The sequence below is a fragment of the Dromiciops gliroides genome, chromosome 3 (genome assembly GCF_019393635.1).
Source record: "Dromiciops gliroides isolate mDroGli1 chromosome 3, mDroGli1.pri, whole genome shotgun sequence".
Classification (NCBI taxonomy): domain Eukaryota; kingdom Metazoa; phylum Chordata; class Mammalia; order Microbiotheria; family Microbiotheriidae; genus Dromiciops; species Dromiciops gliroides.
This window is the reverse complement of record NC_057863.1, coordinates 370,157,074-370,175,612: the sequence shown is the minus strand read 5'-3', so window position 1 is coordinate 370,175,612 and position 18,539 is coordinate 370,157,074. Positions and strand designations below refer to the sequence as shown.

General features: G+C 35.4%; 1 protein-coding gene across 1 annotated transcript in view; it reads right to left on the bottom strand.

Annotated features, from left to right (window-relative positions):
* LRP1B (LDL receptor related protein 1B) overlaps window positions 1-18,539 on the bottom strand; it is a 2,279,180-nt gene that overhangs the window by 1,258,929 nt on the left and 1,001,712 nt on the right. The window contains 1 exon segment of the mRNA XM_043994810.1: window positions 138-395. Within this exon segment, the coding sequence (XP_043850745.1) occupies window positions 138-395 (258 nt within the window).

The following is an 18,539-nucleotide window of genomic DNA, read 5'->3' as shown; positions in this document are numbered from 1 at the left end:
GAGAAATTTTAAATACACAAAATATTGGAAAACATGACATTTCTGACAGTTTTCGGTCATGCAAGGAAATCTGGGGATATTTTAATCTGCAAAAGAAATCCATAAGGTATGACAGACAATCTGAATTGAACACTTACTGTGGAGGGATTGAAGAATGTTGATAATCCATTCATCTGTTAATTGTCCATTTTTTGTCATCTGGGTACATTTCAGATGATTTGAAGATTCTCTTGACTCAATCCAACAAATTCTATCCTCCTTATAAATAAAATCCAATGTGTGAATTTCTTTTCCTTTCCCTGAACTCAGGGCTGCCACTTTGCTTCCATTAAGATACAATACCTCAATTGTTTCATAATTTGTGATCAACAGAACTGGGGGCCTATCACTGGGTTCTGAAACAAAGGAGAAAGAAAAGTGGTTATAAAAGAAAAAAAGAGAAGTATTTTATCACTTCCTTTGCATTATTCATTAAAAGTTAACATTATACTTTTAAAAATTACATTCTTTAAATTAAATGCTTACATGGAGTGAGTATATCTAGACTACTTATTTGTTTCTCATAACCCATGTCAATCTCTGCATCACTGATTTTCCATTTCAGTTTACTTCTTTGCAGAAAATATTGCACTAAACACTGATATCATTTATTTCCTTAGTAATGTGTTTTCTATGTATGAAAATGATGATAGTTACCCATTTTCAGTAAATCAAGTGCTTTCATTTCTTATTAATAATGATGGATTTTGTCTGATCTGTTTACAACATATAGTCCAGTCCCCTGCTCCCAGTGACCAGAATAAACCCAAAAAACAAAACAAAAAAATGATATGCTTTTTCAGATGGATGTATAGGGTTAGAAGCATAGTCTATGGAGCAGAACAGAACTAAATAGCCGAGAGAGAGAGAGAGAGAGAGAGAGAGAGAGAGAGAGAGAGAGAGAGAGAGAGAGAGAGAGAGAGCAATCCTGTAAGCTTGGCCTCATTTGCACTATGATCCAACAGAAGTGCTGAGCCACACATTTCCTTAGAAGCTATAGGCAGAAATAATGATTTCTAAGCTCTTTCTTCCAATATTCCTCTGAATAGGGGCCCTCCCACCATACATTAAGGGAAGCAAGAGACCAGAGGTTAGAGTAGCTTATTCAATGTCACATTTCTGAACATGCATCAGAGCTGACATTAGGACTAATGAGCTTTTGATGAACACTGCCTGGGTGCCCAATCTTTTCCATGTCACAATTTTTAGAGAACCAGAAAAGCACATGCTTAATTAGAGCTGGGTGATTTGAGTTAGGCTACATTTTAAAAGTCAATGTGGTTTCTGGGCTGGTTGTAGAATACCCAAAACAATATTTTGCTTTAGCTTCTGAAGTAAAAGTGGTAAAAGTGCTGAGAATTTAAAAAAAAATCAGGATTTCATTATTTGTCATGGGGGAGTTTTCCAAGGCACTTGCTTCTATTTTTTTTAAAGTTGATATGTAAGAAATCCAACAAAAAATGAGATTCCTGTAGGAGGTCAGAAGCAACATTTCTTCATTCCACCATGCAATGATGTTGAAGATTATAAATGAAGAAAATTATCAAATGTGTTTATTTTGGATAAAAGGATCATATAAGCTTTCATTTTGACATCATTACTATATACAATCTTTTCTTTTTTTGTAAAATGACTTGAACACTGTTTCATTTAGATCCCTAGTTCTAACTCAAAAGATGTTCTCTTTAATAATCTTTCTCCACTTTTCTACCACATATAGGGAAGATAACTTCTTTGGAAGCGGCACATCCATGGCATGTAGTGTAAGGGTGGGCTCCAATAAATCAATTAAATATCCCCAACCTGCTTTAAGTAACTATATTAATTAGTTTAAAATACTTCTATTGAATCAATTAATCAAAGGCAAAAACCTAGGCCTGAAAAGTCTTTTGGACTCTTTGGAAGGAGTAAAAACTATTGGGTAAAATTTTCATTTTCATGATACTATACAAAAACGTGCTGGTATTGTTTGAGGAGACTCTGTCACATCCTGTGGGAATTGTCTAAATTGATAAACCTATTTGAAACAGAGTATTACAGTTGTAGGTCAGCCCAGGGAAGAGTACAATCCAAACAAGCCCCTGAGAGAAAATCATGTGGGAGGGCAGAACTATGGTTGTTGGGGTGATAGAAGAGGGAAAGCTCCACTTTATTGGCTCCATTTATTTTTGCTCAGGAGCTGATCTTGTGAAGTTGAGAAGTTGGAAGATTTTGAATTCCCCATAGGTGCCCTAAGATTGTCCCTGAAGCTACTAAGGGCAGTGTTTTCAATGGGAGCTAAGGACAAATGTGACACATTGAGCAAAGGGAAAGTTTAGGACTTTACAAGAGGCCCAGCAGAAAGCTTGACAATGGTAGTTAAGAAGAACAACATGAGAACTCCAGGAAGGACTTCTAAAAGCTGTGAACTATGTTGTTTGTAGCATGTGCTCTAACCTTAAGCCCAGTTCCCCCTGGACTCTGTATGTTCCTATGAGAATTTGGTGAGAGCATATTTTGTAGTCAACCCTCTTTTCTAAAAGCTAATTAAGTCTGATTAGATAATTTATATCAACTGATAATCAATGAGGGGGACATACTGGTAAGGGCACATGAGCTATTGTGCTAAAGAAAAACCCAAACCCTTAAGGGTTATCCTTAGAAGTATGAAGGGAGCAGTAGTCAGTTACCAAAGAAGCAAGTTTTCAAACCAAGATCTCCTATTTCTAAGTCAAGTGCTTTATTCACTATTTCATGCAGGACTCCCAAAAGTTCAATGTAATCTAATTAGAACACATTGATCTTACCTCATACCAAAATAATAAAGGTAAATTGACCAATAAAAAAGGCTCCTCATCTCTATGAGGTTGTTTTGAAACAAGGGTGGAGCTGACAACTATCAGGGAATAAATCTGTCTTGGAATAAACTGTCTGTGAGTAAAAGGCCTTAGAAGGCTGGAAGGTTCCATTAGACCAGCCATTCCCTCGAATTTCAATGCTTCTGTGCTCCTTAATGGAGTTAACCTTTTCATTCTGACCTGCACCTAACTCTGGCCTACCTGAGACTCCTCTTCTACATTTGTTTAGCTTTTTCAGGCACACTTGTGAGTTCCTTCGCTAGCTTATATTACAGATGAGGAAACTGAAGCAAATAGGGTGAAATGACTTGCCCAGTATAACAGCTAATAATTGTCTGAGGAAGGATTTGAACTCAGGAAAAAGAGTCTTCCTCACTGCAGGCTCTATCCACTGTGCCACTTAGCTGTCTTTCCTCTTCTCCATTAATGCTGCATTATATAATGTTGACTGTGAACTTCTGACATTACCTTTTGCTTAGATCCCTTAATTTCTCTCCATTTGATCATTCATGTTCTTCCTAACTTTTCCTCTTGCCTAACCCCCTACCAATGTCTTGGATCATGTTGACCTTAGGCTTTCTAATACTATTTTCTTTGCCAGTTTCCTGCTACTGCTAGTCCATTTGTTGCCTTGCCCATATGATCTGTATAGTCTAGAGAAGACATTAAAAGAGTCATGTAAACATATGTTCCCTGATAGTACACATTTTCTACATGAATGACCTTCAACCTTTAAAAAAATAAGATATAATAAATGAAACATTTTGAGCATGCATTCCTAATGCAAGTATATTTATTCATAAATTATATAGATATACTACAGTATGCTAATATAATATATACCCTATAAAACATATACAAAAAAGGAAAGTAAAAAGGATGAGATAAAGCAGAAAATACATAATATTTATATATCTTACTTATAACTGGTACAAAATCCCTTTTTGGTCTCCCAAAAATATTAGTAGTAATATTATTTATTTTGGTGAAAGAAATGTGATTGCATATGCTTCATTATATTCTAAAAATCTTTCTCTGAGACAAAGTAGACTTGAAAAGAATAAATTTTTGTTGGTAATTAATCATTCAGTTAGTCTGATCAATCTATTTAACCAAGCAGGTGAATTTCTTCTCCTTAAGATGAAATGTAATGGTACAGCTAGGTGGCACAGTGGATAAAGCACTGGGCCTGGATTCAGGAGGACGCGAGTTCAAATCCCACCCTCTGTTTAGTTGTTCATACTCCCCTTGGGATCCTATCATGGCAGAAAAGTAAGGTCTCCATACTTTGGAGCCCACTGGTTTTTACTATTTATTTGCCATGTATCACATTTATTGTCATTACTGAAATATATCTAAATCCTAACTCTTCAACTAGATTGTGCAGTCATTGGGATATCTTGCACAACTTGTGACAACTCCCTCAGAATTGAACTGTCTCTGTGGCTTAGCTATTTAAAGTCCCCAAGGGTGAAGCCATTTTAAAAAAAAATTTGTTTAAACAATCACATTTTTCCTTTCTTGACTCAATCCGAAATTTATTTACCCCTCAAGAAGGCATTACTAGGTATGGCCATATTTTTAGATGTAAAATCTCATTAACACCTTAAAATTATATAATGGCAGAAAAAAAAGAAGAAAGAAAGAAAGGAAGGAAGGAAGGAAGGAAGGAAGGAAGGAAGGAAGGAAGGAAGGAAGGAAGGAAGGAAGGAAGGAAGGAAGGAAGGAAGGAAGAAAGAAAGAAAGAAAGAAAGAAAGAAAGAAAGAAAGAAAGAAAGAAAGAAAGAAAGAAAGAAAGAAAGAAAGAAAGAAAGAAAGAAAGAAAGAAAGAAAGAAAGAAAGAAAGAAAGAAAAATGGGGCCGCTAGGTGGCACAGAGGATAAAGCATCAGGAGGACCTGATTCCAAATATGGCCTCAGACACTTGTCACTTACTAATTGTGTGATCCTGGGCAAGTCTTTTAACCTTCATTGCCCCACAAAAAAATATATATATATATATTATATCATAGCCTTTCTGGTGAGGGGATGATGGTGGTAAAGAAACAACCTCCATATATACATTTAAATGTGCATTGTGTGTGCACATATATATATATATATATATACACACACACACACATATATATATATATACACATATATATATATACACACATATATATATATGTGATTTGTGTATATGTGCATATATGTGTGTGTGTATACACACACACACACACACACACATTTGTTTTTTCTCCTCCCCAAAACAAACAACCACAACTCAAATGATGGCATGATATATGACAAAAAGAGAGTTGATAAATCCAGGAGAGTGTTCTCTATTCAGTGAGGAAGGAGGAATGAATGCTTAGGATTATACAGTTACAGACTGAGAGTTGGAAGGGACCTTAGACTCCGTGTAGTTCTACCTACTCATTTTACAAATGAGAAAACTGAGGCATAGAGAAATTAAATGACACCAGTGGTAAGTACATAGATTTACCAACAAGTACTGGCAAAGAACAAATTGTAACTTGGGTCCACTGATTACAAATCAAATGTTCTTTCCACTGCATAGACTATAATAGATTATCAAAAGGAAGAGGAAAGCAAGGAGGGACATTATTTTTGGAAGAAGGATTTTTTTTTCTAATAACTATTAACTGCTACTACCAGACAAATGTATCTTTCAGAATTACAGCTGCTGAATAACAGACTCCAATTAACAAACATAACCCAGATGCCAAGATGATACTGAGATGAAATTGGCTCTGGGCTGACCCACCTGGCATCTGAAATGGAATTCAATGGAACTGCCTTAGGTTGCCATGTGTTGAACCGCAGGAAGAATATTTGGTCTGGGGGATTTGTACATGGTCAGATTTGGTATTAGGCCCTGATAACTGGTAAGCTGGTGATCAGTATATCTTAGCAATGACTGAAATGTTCAGTATTCTGTTGAGAAACCACATGCTATGAATGTAAATAGAGCACTAAGAATTTCTGTGAGGTGAAAGCTTTGGTTATGAAGAAAATAGACCAAGTCTTTATGGGAGCTGCCACACGGACCAAATCCTGCTTTTTGCTGCTTTAACTAAATTGATGAAACAAACTATTTGTTTAAATGAATTGGCCAAATCCAATGTTGGCTTTAGTATTGTGACAGGTACAGGTTTTGAAACCTCTAAAAGAAAACTCTGAAGCAAAAGAATCAGTAAAAAGAAAAAAAAGAAAAAAGACCTATAATCTTCATCAAAATCTGTCCTAGTTGGGTTTAATCAAAATAGCCATCAAACTTGTGAAGTTACAAATGACTTAATGAACGGAGGACACTTAAAATGTTAGCCCTGAGATGCTTTATTGCAGTGGATGCTTATGTAAGGATTTTTGCTAATTATTCATCATTGGCTCCCCGTTCAGATAAATGGGCAGGATTGAGCAGAGGGTCAAGACTTGGTGCCAAATTACCACTAAAAACACTAGAAGTCCTTAAAATCATCAAGTGCTAATGGCATAATTCCCTTATCCCATTTAATGATGAATGTTAGTGAAGGCTACATAAAGCTGATCCCTTTCCACTTGCATTGTCTCAAATCTCTACACTACTGCTTGCATTATCACCTAGACTGCCTGTGCCACTTGAAAAAGTCCAATCTGCTTAGGTAATGAGGATAAAAGACTGCCAAGAATAAATGTGATGATAAAAGTAAGGTCTTAGAGAGTTTTATCTTCAGAGACAGTGGATAGTTTTCCCAAAGGAAACACAATAATGTACATTAGATGACTTCAGTCAACAAATGGCTACTTACATCAATATTTGGTGAAATGTAATAAATATTAAACTTCCACTTACAGGAGCTCAGAATACAAAGAAAGTATTCAGGGCCATTCTCAACTCAATGGCCAGAGGCTTAAATGGCAAAAACCTACACAACAAACTTCTTTGTTGATTTTGAGAGGGCAGTTTTAGCTTTCTCTGACAGAGAAATAAAAATATTTTCCCATCAGAAATTTCTGAGGATCTACTTCTACTTTTGAGAGCACTAAAGAATTGGAAAGTGAGAATGGGGATGTCCCTTATTATAAAAATTAGGTTATTGAATGCTTTATTTTGTGAAATGTGATTATAAAAATACTCAAATGAGGGGCATGAGTTCTAGAAATATGGTAGATACTAGCTAATGAGATTTATGGGAATCTCGCTCGCTCGGTACACAGAGACGCTGACTCAGGTCCTTGGTGATCGGCCTGGTTCTCCGTAACAGCACGTGCTTGACGCAGTTCTCAGCCTTAGAGGTGGCCTTGGGTTTTTGGTGAGTTCTATACGGAATATAGACTTAGATCTAAGACTATTTATTTGTATTTCTACTTTCCTATCCCTCTAATCAACTTCACCTTGTTTTGTTAGCTAATTAATTCCCAAACAATAAAAGCTCTAACTAAAGCTCAGAGGCTTCTTTCACTTACTGGTCTGGGAGATATATAAGGGAAAGCTTAAAGCGGAGTTTAATGCTCTTGTATCCAATTTTAAATCTCACACCCTTTAGGTGTGGTAAGGAAATGTTTGTGTGTATGTTCTAAACAGATATTAAGTGCTTTAATGGAACTGGGGGGACAGTTAGTCTCTAGGTCTCTAAAGAAGGGAGGAACATGAAAGGGAGGGACTTAATGAAAAAGATGGAAGTGTTGAAGGAATGTAATATATTGGCCTTCCAAACAAATTCATATTACACATGCATCATAAACACCTTTACATGTTACTTATTATCATTTTGTAAAAGTATGCAATGAAAGCCTACTTTATTTACCAATTATGTTGACCCTCTTCTCCTTCCCCTCCAAATTAAAAACAACAACAAAACAAAACCCTGAGCATTCACTTCTGGTACATGAGAGAAAATAGGACTTACTGGGATATTAGGATGATGGATAAAACAAATGTTGGGCAGAAAGAAAGTTGGGGCCTTAGAGGAAGAAAGCAATTATTTTCCACCAAAGCAATACTGAAAAAGAAGTTTTTAAAAGAGGAATCAAAATCCTTATTTTTTATTTATTACATGTAAATTCTGCAAGCATGTGTTACAGGAAAGAAAATCAGTGTGAAATTAGAAGTGAGAATGAACTATGTTAGCAACTCAAAAAGAAAAGTAATGTAAACATCTCTGGGAAAGAGAATAGCATCAGAATGGCAGACAATATGAAAATTAATCTGTAAAAACCTAAGCCTAGATTAGATAAAAAGAAAGTACTCCTAAATATTGTGAAGAAGAGAATGAACTAGATATAAAATATTAGTGGGGGGAGGCAATTTTAAAAGAAAAAAGGAATACATTATTCAAATAAGATAATGAATTATGTATAAAACTCAACTAAATTAAACTTTAAAATGTGGACTGAGATATTGTCAGATAAGGTAAAAAAGACATAAGGTCCACATCAGCACTAATCTCTCCTTAACATAAAAAATGAAAAATATTCATAATCTAATGGAATTGTCCCTACATTTTATTAAACTTTTTCTTTTTGTATCTGTGTATGTCTATGTAAATCACCTTTTTTTTAATGAAACTACATAAAAATTTTTAAAACATAAAGGTGCCAAGCAATACCTCAAAAAAGAATATCAGGAGGCAGCTAAGTGGTACAGTAGTTAGAGCACTGGCCGGGTTTCAGGAGGATCTGAGTTCAAATCCGGCCTCAGACACTTGACATTTACTAGCTGTGTGACCCTGGGCAAGTCACTTAACCCCCATTGCCCCACCAAAAAAAAATAATTAAAAAAAAGAATATCATACTTTAGTTCATAAATTATGAGGAAGAGGAAGCAACTTGGTGATATTAGTACATGTTACACCAGATTTAGAGTCAAGAGGACCCAAGTTCAAATCCTTTATCTCATAATTACTAGCTATGGAACCATGGGCAAATCACTTAATCTCTCAGCCTCTGTTTACATCAAGCTCTAAATCTATGACCCTATGATACTAACTAATGTTTATAAAGGTAACCAATTTATATGTATACTGTTCTCTATCCTCTATAGCTCATTCCTTTCTAAAACCAAACCCTGGATTATCATCCCCCTTCTCTGATCCTACTGTTGTGGTACTGCTAAAAAATTCTGTATATCCCCTTATTGCCAAAGGGGCTGATGAGAAGGATATTGATGGGGGGTAGGGGTGGTGGGGGTATTTTTCTTCCAGTCAAAAGCAGGAACCAGGTGGTAACTTCTGCTCTGTACATAGAGAGCCTAGCATACTCTTCCCATGATCTTTCACTTGCTCTTTATAGTTGGGAGAAACTATACTTCCCATCATTCATATTGCTAATAAGGGGCTATACATACAATCACACAGACAGGATTCATTGAAACATGTTATTTTATGTCTAGTAGGCCTTTGCTGGATGCATGTTTTACTGTTGTTCAGTCATTCAGTTGTGTTCGACTGTCCATACTGGAATGGTTTGCCATTTCCTTCCCCAGTAGATTAAGGCAAACAAAGGTTAAGTCACTTGCCCAGTGTCACACAGCTGGTAAATATCTGAGGTCACATTTGACCTCAATTCTTTCTGAATCTAAATCCAGGATTCTATCCACCTAACTAACCACATTGATGCCTTATTGGTATGCCAATTCTTTTATCCTTCCCTTATATTATGAATTCTATATTTTGATATAAACTTCATTAAACACTCCTCAGCAGAAGACCACACTTCATACATTCCTAAAAAATATTTAGACAATCCCTGGAATGTCCCCCTGCACATTTCTCAATATCATCATCTGCTCTATACTACTTTGTTCCAGTCTCAGGAAAAAGGGGTAGCCTTCCTTCCTGAGACCAACTTCTGTACTTGTGGCCTTGATCCCAACTCCTACCAGAACTTGCCTTTTCAATTATTCTCCTCTTTCCAGTTTTCCATTTCTCTCTCTCTCTCTCTCTCTCTCTCTCTCTCTCTCTCTCTCTCTCTCTCTCTCTCTCTCCTTTTCTTTCTTTCATTTTTTTTTTGGCGAGGCAATGAGGGTTAACTGACTTACCCAAGGTTACATAGCTAGTAAGCATCAAGTGTTTGAATCCAGATTTGAACTCAGGTCCTCCTGAATCCAGGGACAGTGCTTTGTCCACTGAACCATGTAGCTGCCCCTCCATTTCTCTTTTATCTACTGGATCCATTGTAAATGCCCTCACATAAGCCTCTCATAAATTCTTATATAACTTTAGGTTGTAACTGTCATTTTCCTAAGGTATCATAACTTTATATTTCTCCTATACTTCACAGCCAAAATCTTAGAAAAAGCTGTTTATACTCATTGAGTTTGCTTTCTCACCCTGCTCTTTTGCCTTAACCCTTGCAATCTGGATTCTGTCATTAGTAATTGATTTAAGCTATTGTCTAAAATCGACAATGATCTCTTTACTGGTACATTCAAGGGGCTCTTCAAAGTCCTGTTCATTTTTAGTCTCTCTGTAGGACTGATACTCTTGTCCATGCCCTTCCCATGGATAAATTCTCCTCCCTAGATTTTTGTTCTATCTCCTATTTCTCCTCCTACCAACTGATTGCAGAATTTTGTAGAATGACATCTCATCTAACTATGGATGTATCATAAAACTCTGTCATGGGCCCCCTTTTCTCTCTTTTGTTGTTATTATTCAGTCATTCAGTCTTGTCTGACCCTTTCTGACCCCATGTACCATAGTATATACCAGGCCCTACTATTCTCTACTATCTCTAGAAGTCTGTCCAAGTTCATGTTTGATATTTCCATGACACCACTCATCATCTCATCCTCTGCAATCCCCTTTTCCTTTTGCATTCAATCTTTCCCAACATCAGGGTCTTTTCCTATGAATCCCATATTCCCATCATATGAACAAAATATTTTTAAAGATTTATCTTCAGTATTTGACCTTCTGGTGAACAGCCTGAATTAATTTCTTTAAGTATTAACTGATTTGATCTCCTTGCTATTTTAAGGGATCTTAAAACTCTTCTCCAGCACCACAATTCAAAAGCATCAATTTCGCAGCACTTTGTATCCCTTATCATCCACCTTTCCCAGCTATACATTGCTACTGAAAAAATTGTAGTTTTGACTATATAGACCTTTGTCAGAAAGGTGATATCTCTGCTTTTTAGTATGTTGTCCTGATTTGCCATCTCTTTGATGACTTCCCACACTTTGTTGTGATCTACACAGTCAAAGATTTTAGTGTAGTCAGTGAAGCAGAAGACTTTTTTTTTCTGGAACTCTCTTGCTTTTTTCTTATTCCAGCAAATGTTGCCAATTTGGGCTCTAGTTCCTCTATTTGAAACCTAGACCACTCTTCTTGTGATTCTTGATTAACATATTCCTGAAGCCTAGCTTGCAGAATATTAAGCATAACCTTGCTGTTATATGAAATGAACATAATTCTTTGATAATTTGAACATTCCTTGGCATTGCCCTTCATTAAGATCATGATAAAAACTGATATTTTCCAATCCGGAGGCCACTGCTGAGTTTTCTAAATTTGTTGGCATATTGAGTTCAGCACTTTAACAGTATCATCTTTTAGGATTTAAATATCTCAGCTGGAATTCCATCACCTCCACTAGCTTTATTGTTAGCCATGTTTCCTAAGGCACACTTGACTGCATTCTCCAGGATGTCTGGCTTTAGATCAGCAACTATTATTTGCGATGTTAAGCTCTTTCTTGTATAGTTATTCTATATATCCTTGACACTTTTTCTCAATCTTTTTCTTCTTCTATTAAATCCTTGCCATTTTGCATTTTGTCATGCCCATTTTTGCATGAAATTTTCCTTTATCTGTAATTTGCTTGAAAAGATCTCATATTTCCAATTCTACTATTTTTTCCATTTCTTTGAATTTTCATTTAAGATAATCTTATCTCTCTGCTATTCCTAAGAATTCTGCATTAAGTTGAATATATCTTTTCCTTTCTCCTTTCCCTCTTTTCTCAGCTATTTGTAAAGACTCATCAGACAGACATTATGCTTTATTGCTCTTTTTGTTGGGATGTTTTTGGTTGTTGGTAGTGGTGATGCCCCCTGTACAATATTGAAAACCTCTGTCCACATTTTTTCAGGCACTCTATCTACCAAATCTAATACTTTAAATCTATTCATCACCTTTACTTCATTATTCATATTCATAAGGGAAGCTATTTAAGTCATACATATGTGGTTTGATGGCTTTCCCTACATTCTTCAATTTAAATCTGAATTTTGCAGTGAGAAGCTCATGATCTGAGCCAGAATCAGCTCCACATCTGGTTTTAACTGACTCTATAAGGCTTCTTCACCTTTGGCTGCAAGATATATAATCAATCTGACTTCTATATTGACCATCTGATGATGTCCAACACTCTCAGTGATTTCATTAATTCCTAGCAATTCAACTATATTCCTTTTTTCAGATGACTTTGATATCTACATATCCATCCTTCATTTCTTTTCTGAGTTCCTTTTCTGTATCTCCAACTACTTGCTGTTCATCTCCACTCTGATTTTCTATATGCATCTCAAAGTCAACATGTCCAAAATGGTGTTGTTGTTCAGTCATTTAGTTATGTCTAACTATTTGTGCCTTCATGGACCATACTATTCATGGATTATTCTTGGCAAAGATACTGGAGTTTGGGGCAGCTAGATGGCACAGTGGATAGAGCACTGGCCCTGGATTCAGGAGAATCTGAGTTCAAATCCAGCCTTAGACACTCAACACTTACTAGCTGTGCGACCCTGGGCAAGTTACTTAACCCTTATTGCCCTGCAGGAAAAAAAAAAAGAAAAGAAAAGATACTGGAGTAGTTTCCTTCTTCAGTGGAATAAGTCAAACAGAGGTTAAATTACTTGCCCAGGATCACATAGCTAGTAAGTTTCTGAAGGGTACCATCATTTTTCTAATCACCTAGATTTCCAATCTAGAGCCCATCCCACTGCATAGCTCTTTCATCTATTTTTTTTCTTTCTATCTGATTAGTCAAGTCATTTGTTTCTACCTCCATAACATCTCTAAAGTCCTTCTCCTTTCTACTTATGATGCCACCACCCTCACTAAGGTACCAAACACCTTTTTTCTAGACTATTACAACAACCTTATAGTCCCCTTGCCATCAGTGTCTCCCCCTCTCCTATATATTCCCACACAGGTGCCAAATTTATCATACTAAAGCATAGATTTGATCATCTCACTCCCCTTCTCAATAAGGTTCATTGGTTCCCTATTACCTCTAAAAGAAAATAAAAATGTTTCTATTTTATATATAAATCCCTGAAAAATATAGCTCCAATTTACCTTGTAAGGATCAGTAAACATAATTTCCCCTTGAATATTATATGTTCCAGTCAAACTGACTGACTTACTGTTCCTTGTACTCTACTTTCCAATTCCTGCCTATTTCCCCTTGCATAGCCTGAGAACACATCTAAAAGGCTCTCCATTAATGATTGTAGCAATTCCTTGTAACAAGCTTCCTGAAAGGCTTAACTTAAGCACTACCTCCAAAAAAGTGTCATTTCTTGAGTGTCACAATCGTGGATGCTGCCCACTCCCAGTTGAAATTACTTTTTACTTATTTGGTATTTATTTATTTGTGTACATGTTGTCTTCCATCTCCAATATAATCTAAGCTCCTTAAGAGGAAAAGCTTTCTTTTTTCTCCTTTGTATCCCAGTAACAATTTCAATATTTAGCATATGATGATAGTAACAACAACAATGACAATAAATAATATTTATGCATCATTTATTATATTCCAGGGACTATGCAAAAATTTTAGAATGTCTCATTTTATCCTCACAACAACCCTGGAATATAGGTACTATTTTTACCCCATTTTGCAGATGAGGAAACTGAGTCAGAGGCTAAATAATGGACCCAGGGTAACATAGCTGGTAAGCATCTGAGGCTGGATTTGAACTTAAGTTCTCCTTTCTTCCAGCCTGGTGCTCTACCTACCTGGATGCCTACATAGTACTAGTTAAGAAATGCATAAATATATTGGTAGATTAATATTAGTATTGGTTTATAAATGCTTGTTGAGTTTCATAAAATTGTATAATAATGCTTTTAAAGTTTATAACATACTTTACATACACTTTCCCATTAGATCTCATTTTGCCAATTAAATGTTGATATTACTTAAATAAAGAATGAAAATTAAAATGTAGATCAAGTTTAGAAACACGATACTGCATTAAACAATTGCAGTTCAGCAAAATAATTATGCATTCAGAAAGTTCATAGTACTGGAAGGTCACCTAGTCCAATTATGTCTATATACATCAGTACCATTTTTTATTAACATAATGTTTGATTGCTGAGTTGTTGATTAGAGAATATGGTTTTGTTATTCTGGACATTGTAATCATCTAATAAGCATTCCAAACAGTGATATATCTCAAGGCAATGGAAAAAATACACATGCATGCACACACACATACACATGTACACATATACATATTTCATATATATATATGTATATGTATACATACACATATATACACACATATGTATTTATACATAAGCACAAACACATACACACAGACCTAGAAAATACATGAACTATAGGAAAGAAATGCCTCAATTTAGAGAGTATGTCTGTTGAAAAAAATAAAAAGCTAAGAAATTGGTTATTATAATATCACTTTTTCGTGGGGAGGGAACTCTGTTGATTAGGTTGACAGTTTCTTCTTTTTGTAAGATTAGACATCTTGAAAGGTTATACTGAAGTGGTTTGTCATTTCCTTCTTCAGTGGAATAAGTCAAACAGAGGTTAAATGACTTGCCCAGGATCACACAGCTAGTAAGTTTCTGAAGGTTACCACCATTCTTCTAATCACTTAGGTTTGCAATCTAGAGCCCATCCCAGTACATAGCCAAGTGAGAAATCTTTGTAAATATGACTCTTGAAAAAACAACATTTTATTTTGTTTTTATATTAGTCACTTTCAGATATCTTAACCTCCCAATATTAAAAAAAAATTCTTCCTTTTCAACAAAGAAAAACAAAAGCAAAGCCAACCAACACAATGACTATGCCTGAAAGTTTCTGCACCACAATCCACTGCCATAGCACTTACCCTCTCTACCAAGAATAGGAAAGTGCAATTTTATTGCTTCTAAAGGAAGCTTGTTTCCTTGAGTTTCTTGTTTCTTCTATTCATAAAGGCTAATATTTTCAGTGGTATAAAAGTTGTATAGGAGATAATAAACCACTTTATAAGAATATTTTCTATTCATCCCTAAAGATGATTACAACTGTTTAGATTAATGAAACAAAATCTAAATACACATTTGATCAGAAATAAAATTAACAGATGAAAATACCATTATTAATACCAGGTATCCAAATAGAATATACTGATTAATTCAAGTTCCTATTATGGATTAAATACCAAAAGTTACAGAGAACTCAATGACATAGTCAATATACATCATTGTGGCTATTTTACTGATTATACTCATTAGGAACTATTTTAATTTCAGAACAGCTCTTTATCCCTAATCTTCAATCTAGATATTTTTATGCCATAAATTGACATTTCTGAGTTTAAAATACAGCAGATATTGGATCCTCTGAGAATTTTCCCTAGTTAAACTCTTATGAATAAATGATTTCCCATTTGTTAACCTGGATTTTTTTTAAGTAAGAAAAGGAAAAAGAAAAGAAGTAGCAGAGTTTGTTTTTTAAAAAAAGTTAATACTTAAATTTAAGAATACTAGCACTGAAAAGAATTTCTTCCCACTGGCTCCAAGTAAATACTCCCTAAAGAATGAAAATCTACTCTGTGCAGAGATATTTTTTACTGCATTGTTACAGAAAGTCAGAAAGATATTCTAAGAGCACACATTTAGCAAAATTATTTTAACTACTGATCCAGGCAACATCATATATACCAAACCTCTAGACATTCAATTCAACTTTTCAAGGTTACTCTGAATGTTTTTTTCATCCTAGAATCCTGGACCAAATATTAGGATTCATATAGTACCTTTACTCTACTTTATGGAATGTATTCAGAAAACAAATAATGAAAACCGAAGTTATAGAAGTCTAAAAATATGCAAATAAAGATTTGAAATATACTATAATCATTATCCTCTCAAGATAAAATACTTCTGTGGCAGTGTGAAAACTAGGAACAAGTAGCAATAAATGGTACCTCAAATTTACCCCAACTGTTCAAAAACATTGTGCTAGAACTTTTCAAATATATTTATTAATGAATGGAAATACTGTAAGGAGAATTATTGCCTAAAATTCTTCCAATTATAGTTAATTCATTGATAGTTCTGAGATTCCCAGAAGAATGTTTTCTACAAAGGTTGATACCAATATATTCTAAGCCATTTATTCCCAAACTCTAAGTTTTCTCACTGAAGATTTAGTTTATTCATGCTTATAATTTGGGCGAGATAAAGAAATGGAAAATTAAGAATAATTTTGTTATTCTTTCTTTTTTGGATTAAATAACACATTTTTTACTTTAATTTCTCTAAATTTAAGTGAGTTTCTTTCTCTCTGTGTATTTCTTTCTCTGTCTCTCTCTTTATTAGATTTGCCCAATTTTAAGATAAGGAAAGGAAGTTAATTTCAGAATGTGATAAGACTTATCTCTTCTTTTGAAATGAAGATTTAATTAGGATAGCTCAGTGGCTGCATTACAAATAATATATACTGTGCCAAAAATTCTGTAACTATCTGCTGCTTTAAAAAAAGAAAGCCAAAGTTTATTGATCATCAAACTCCTAGCATATTCCTTTATAGGAACAATTGTTCCTTTATAAGAACAATTATCCAGCCATTTTCATCTTGTTTTTGTTCAGTTAATGAACAAATATAAGATAGTTCTGGGATCTAGTGAAGTACTTTGATGGATGTTTAGATCAGTGATTCCTAAGAAGAAATAATGACAATTATTGATCATCAAACTTTTAGCACATAAATACATCATTGATGAACACTCAAAGACAATGTATTCCCCTTTTACATTTTAGTTAACATGTAGAAGTAGAGAAAATGGACATATATTTTTCCCATTCTAGTATTTTTATTTTTTCCTATTATTTTCTCATAATACTGGTCAATAAAAAAGTGCTGCAACACATAAGGAACTATAGTTTCTTTTTCTTTGCCACCAGTACATACAACCCTATTGCAAAAGAAAAACCTTTAGAAATGTGAGGAAAGGTACTAGCCTCATATATAGCAATATCTATTGGTCAAGGAGGAAAGGATGGCATGTATTATAAATGGCCTTATGTCAGCCAATTGGAATCCTTTTTGGAGTTTTCACAGTGGGAAGGATAGGCCAAAGTGGGGTTCCTTGAGTATATGAGGATTCTGAACACCAGGCAAAGCAAAGAGGGGACAGACATAGCAGTTAAGGTGATCACGAAATAGGAGAATAGTGGAGAAGAACACAATGAGTGTACTATCAAAACTTACATAAAAGAAAATAAGCCATGGTTTTAGGGATTCTGGGCATGCCCCTCTTACTGTTCTTTTTCCCAGTTTCATGACTGCTGAAAGAAGATGTAAATTTGGATGAGTTCCATAAGGAAAGCCTAGAAAAGTTTTGTCAGTTCATTTGAGAGAGATTCTAGTATCATGAAGTACATGTAGGGCCAGTCCTGGATAAGAGGAAAGAGATTAAATACATCTTTTGTCCTCTTAAATATCCCTTTTCAGGGCCTTGTAGTGCCAATCTTGGTTTTCTTCCTTCTTCCATAGTTTATTTTCACCTGATCCAAGTTCCTGGTACTCTCATATTGATTCTTTCATGGATACACAATAAGTACTACTACATGATTTTTTCCTCACGCTTGACTTGCCTAAATAATTCCTGGGACCAAGACCTTTCTTCACTATCTGAGTTTCTTGTAATATTTAAAATTTCCTGTTCATCTTATTCATACCAAGCTATTAAGAGTTGATGAGGTTTATTACGCTACAGTTTTGTAGGGAATTTGCAATTCCCATGAGGGACTATTCTTTGATATTTTAACAAGAAAAACATAAATGGGAATGGGGGAATAGAATTTCAGACGTCAGTGGTAAATTGTGGGTAAGATACCTTTAGACAAGGGCAAAGCCAAGATAGCAAAGGAAAGGCAGTGACTTGTCTGAGTTTTCCCCAAGACCCCTCCAAATACCTTTAAATAATGCCATAAGACAATTCCTGGAGCAGCAGAACACACAAAAGAAGAGGGTGATATCATTTTCCAGCCAAAGACAACTTAGAAGGTCAACAGCAAAGGTCTGTTGTACCAGGGTGAGAGTGGAGTGCAGCCCAGCACAGGCCACCAGTGCAGATCCAACCCCTGTGCAGATCCAATCCCAGTGAGCCAGGAACAGGCTTCAGGAACTTCTGAATCATCAGCAGCAACTGCTTCTGGAACTCAGTCCACAGATGGTAAGTGGGGGTGGGGGAGCGGCAAACAGTTAGCCAGAAGGAGATTATAGGGGTCTCTTTGCTAGCACTGAGGCAGGACTAAGTTGTTTTGCCCACACTTAGATGCAGGTCACAATCTTGGATGGTGGTACCAGGCATGTGGAGGAGCACAAGCACACAAGAGCTTGCAGCCACAATGGAGCAGGATTCTCTTCCTAGCCTCAGGGCAGAAAAGCAGACCTGTGGTTGCTTATAGATCAGAACACAGGC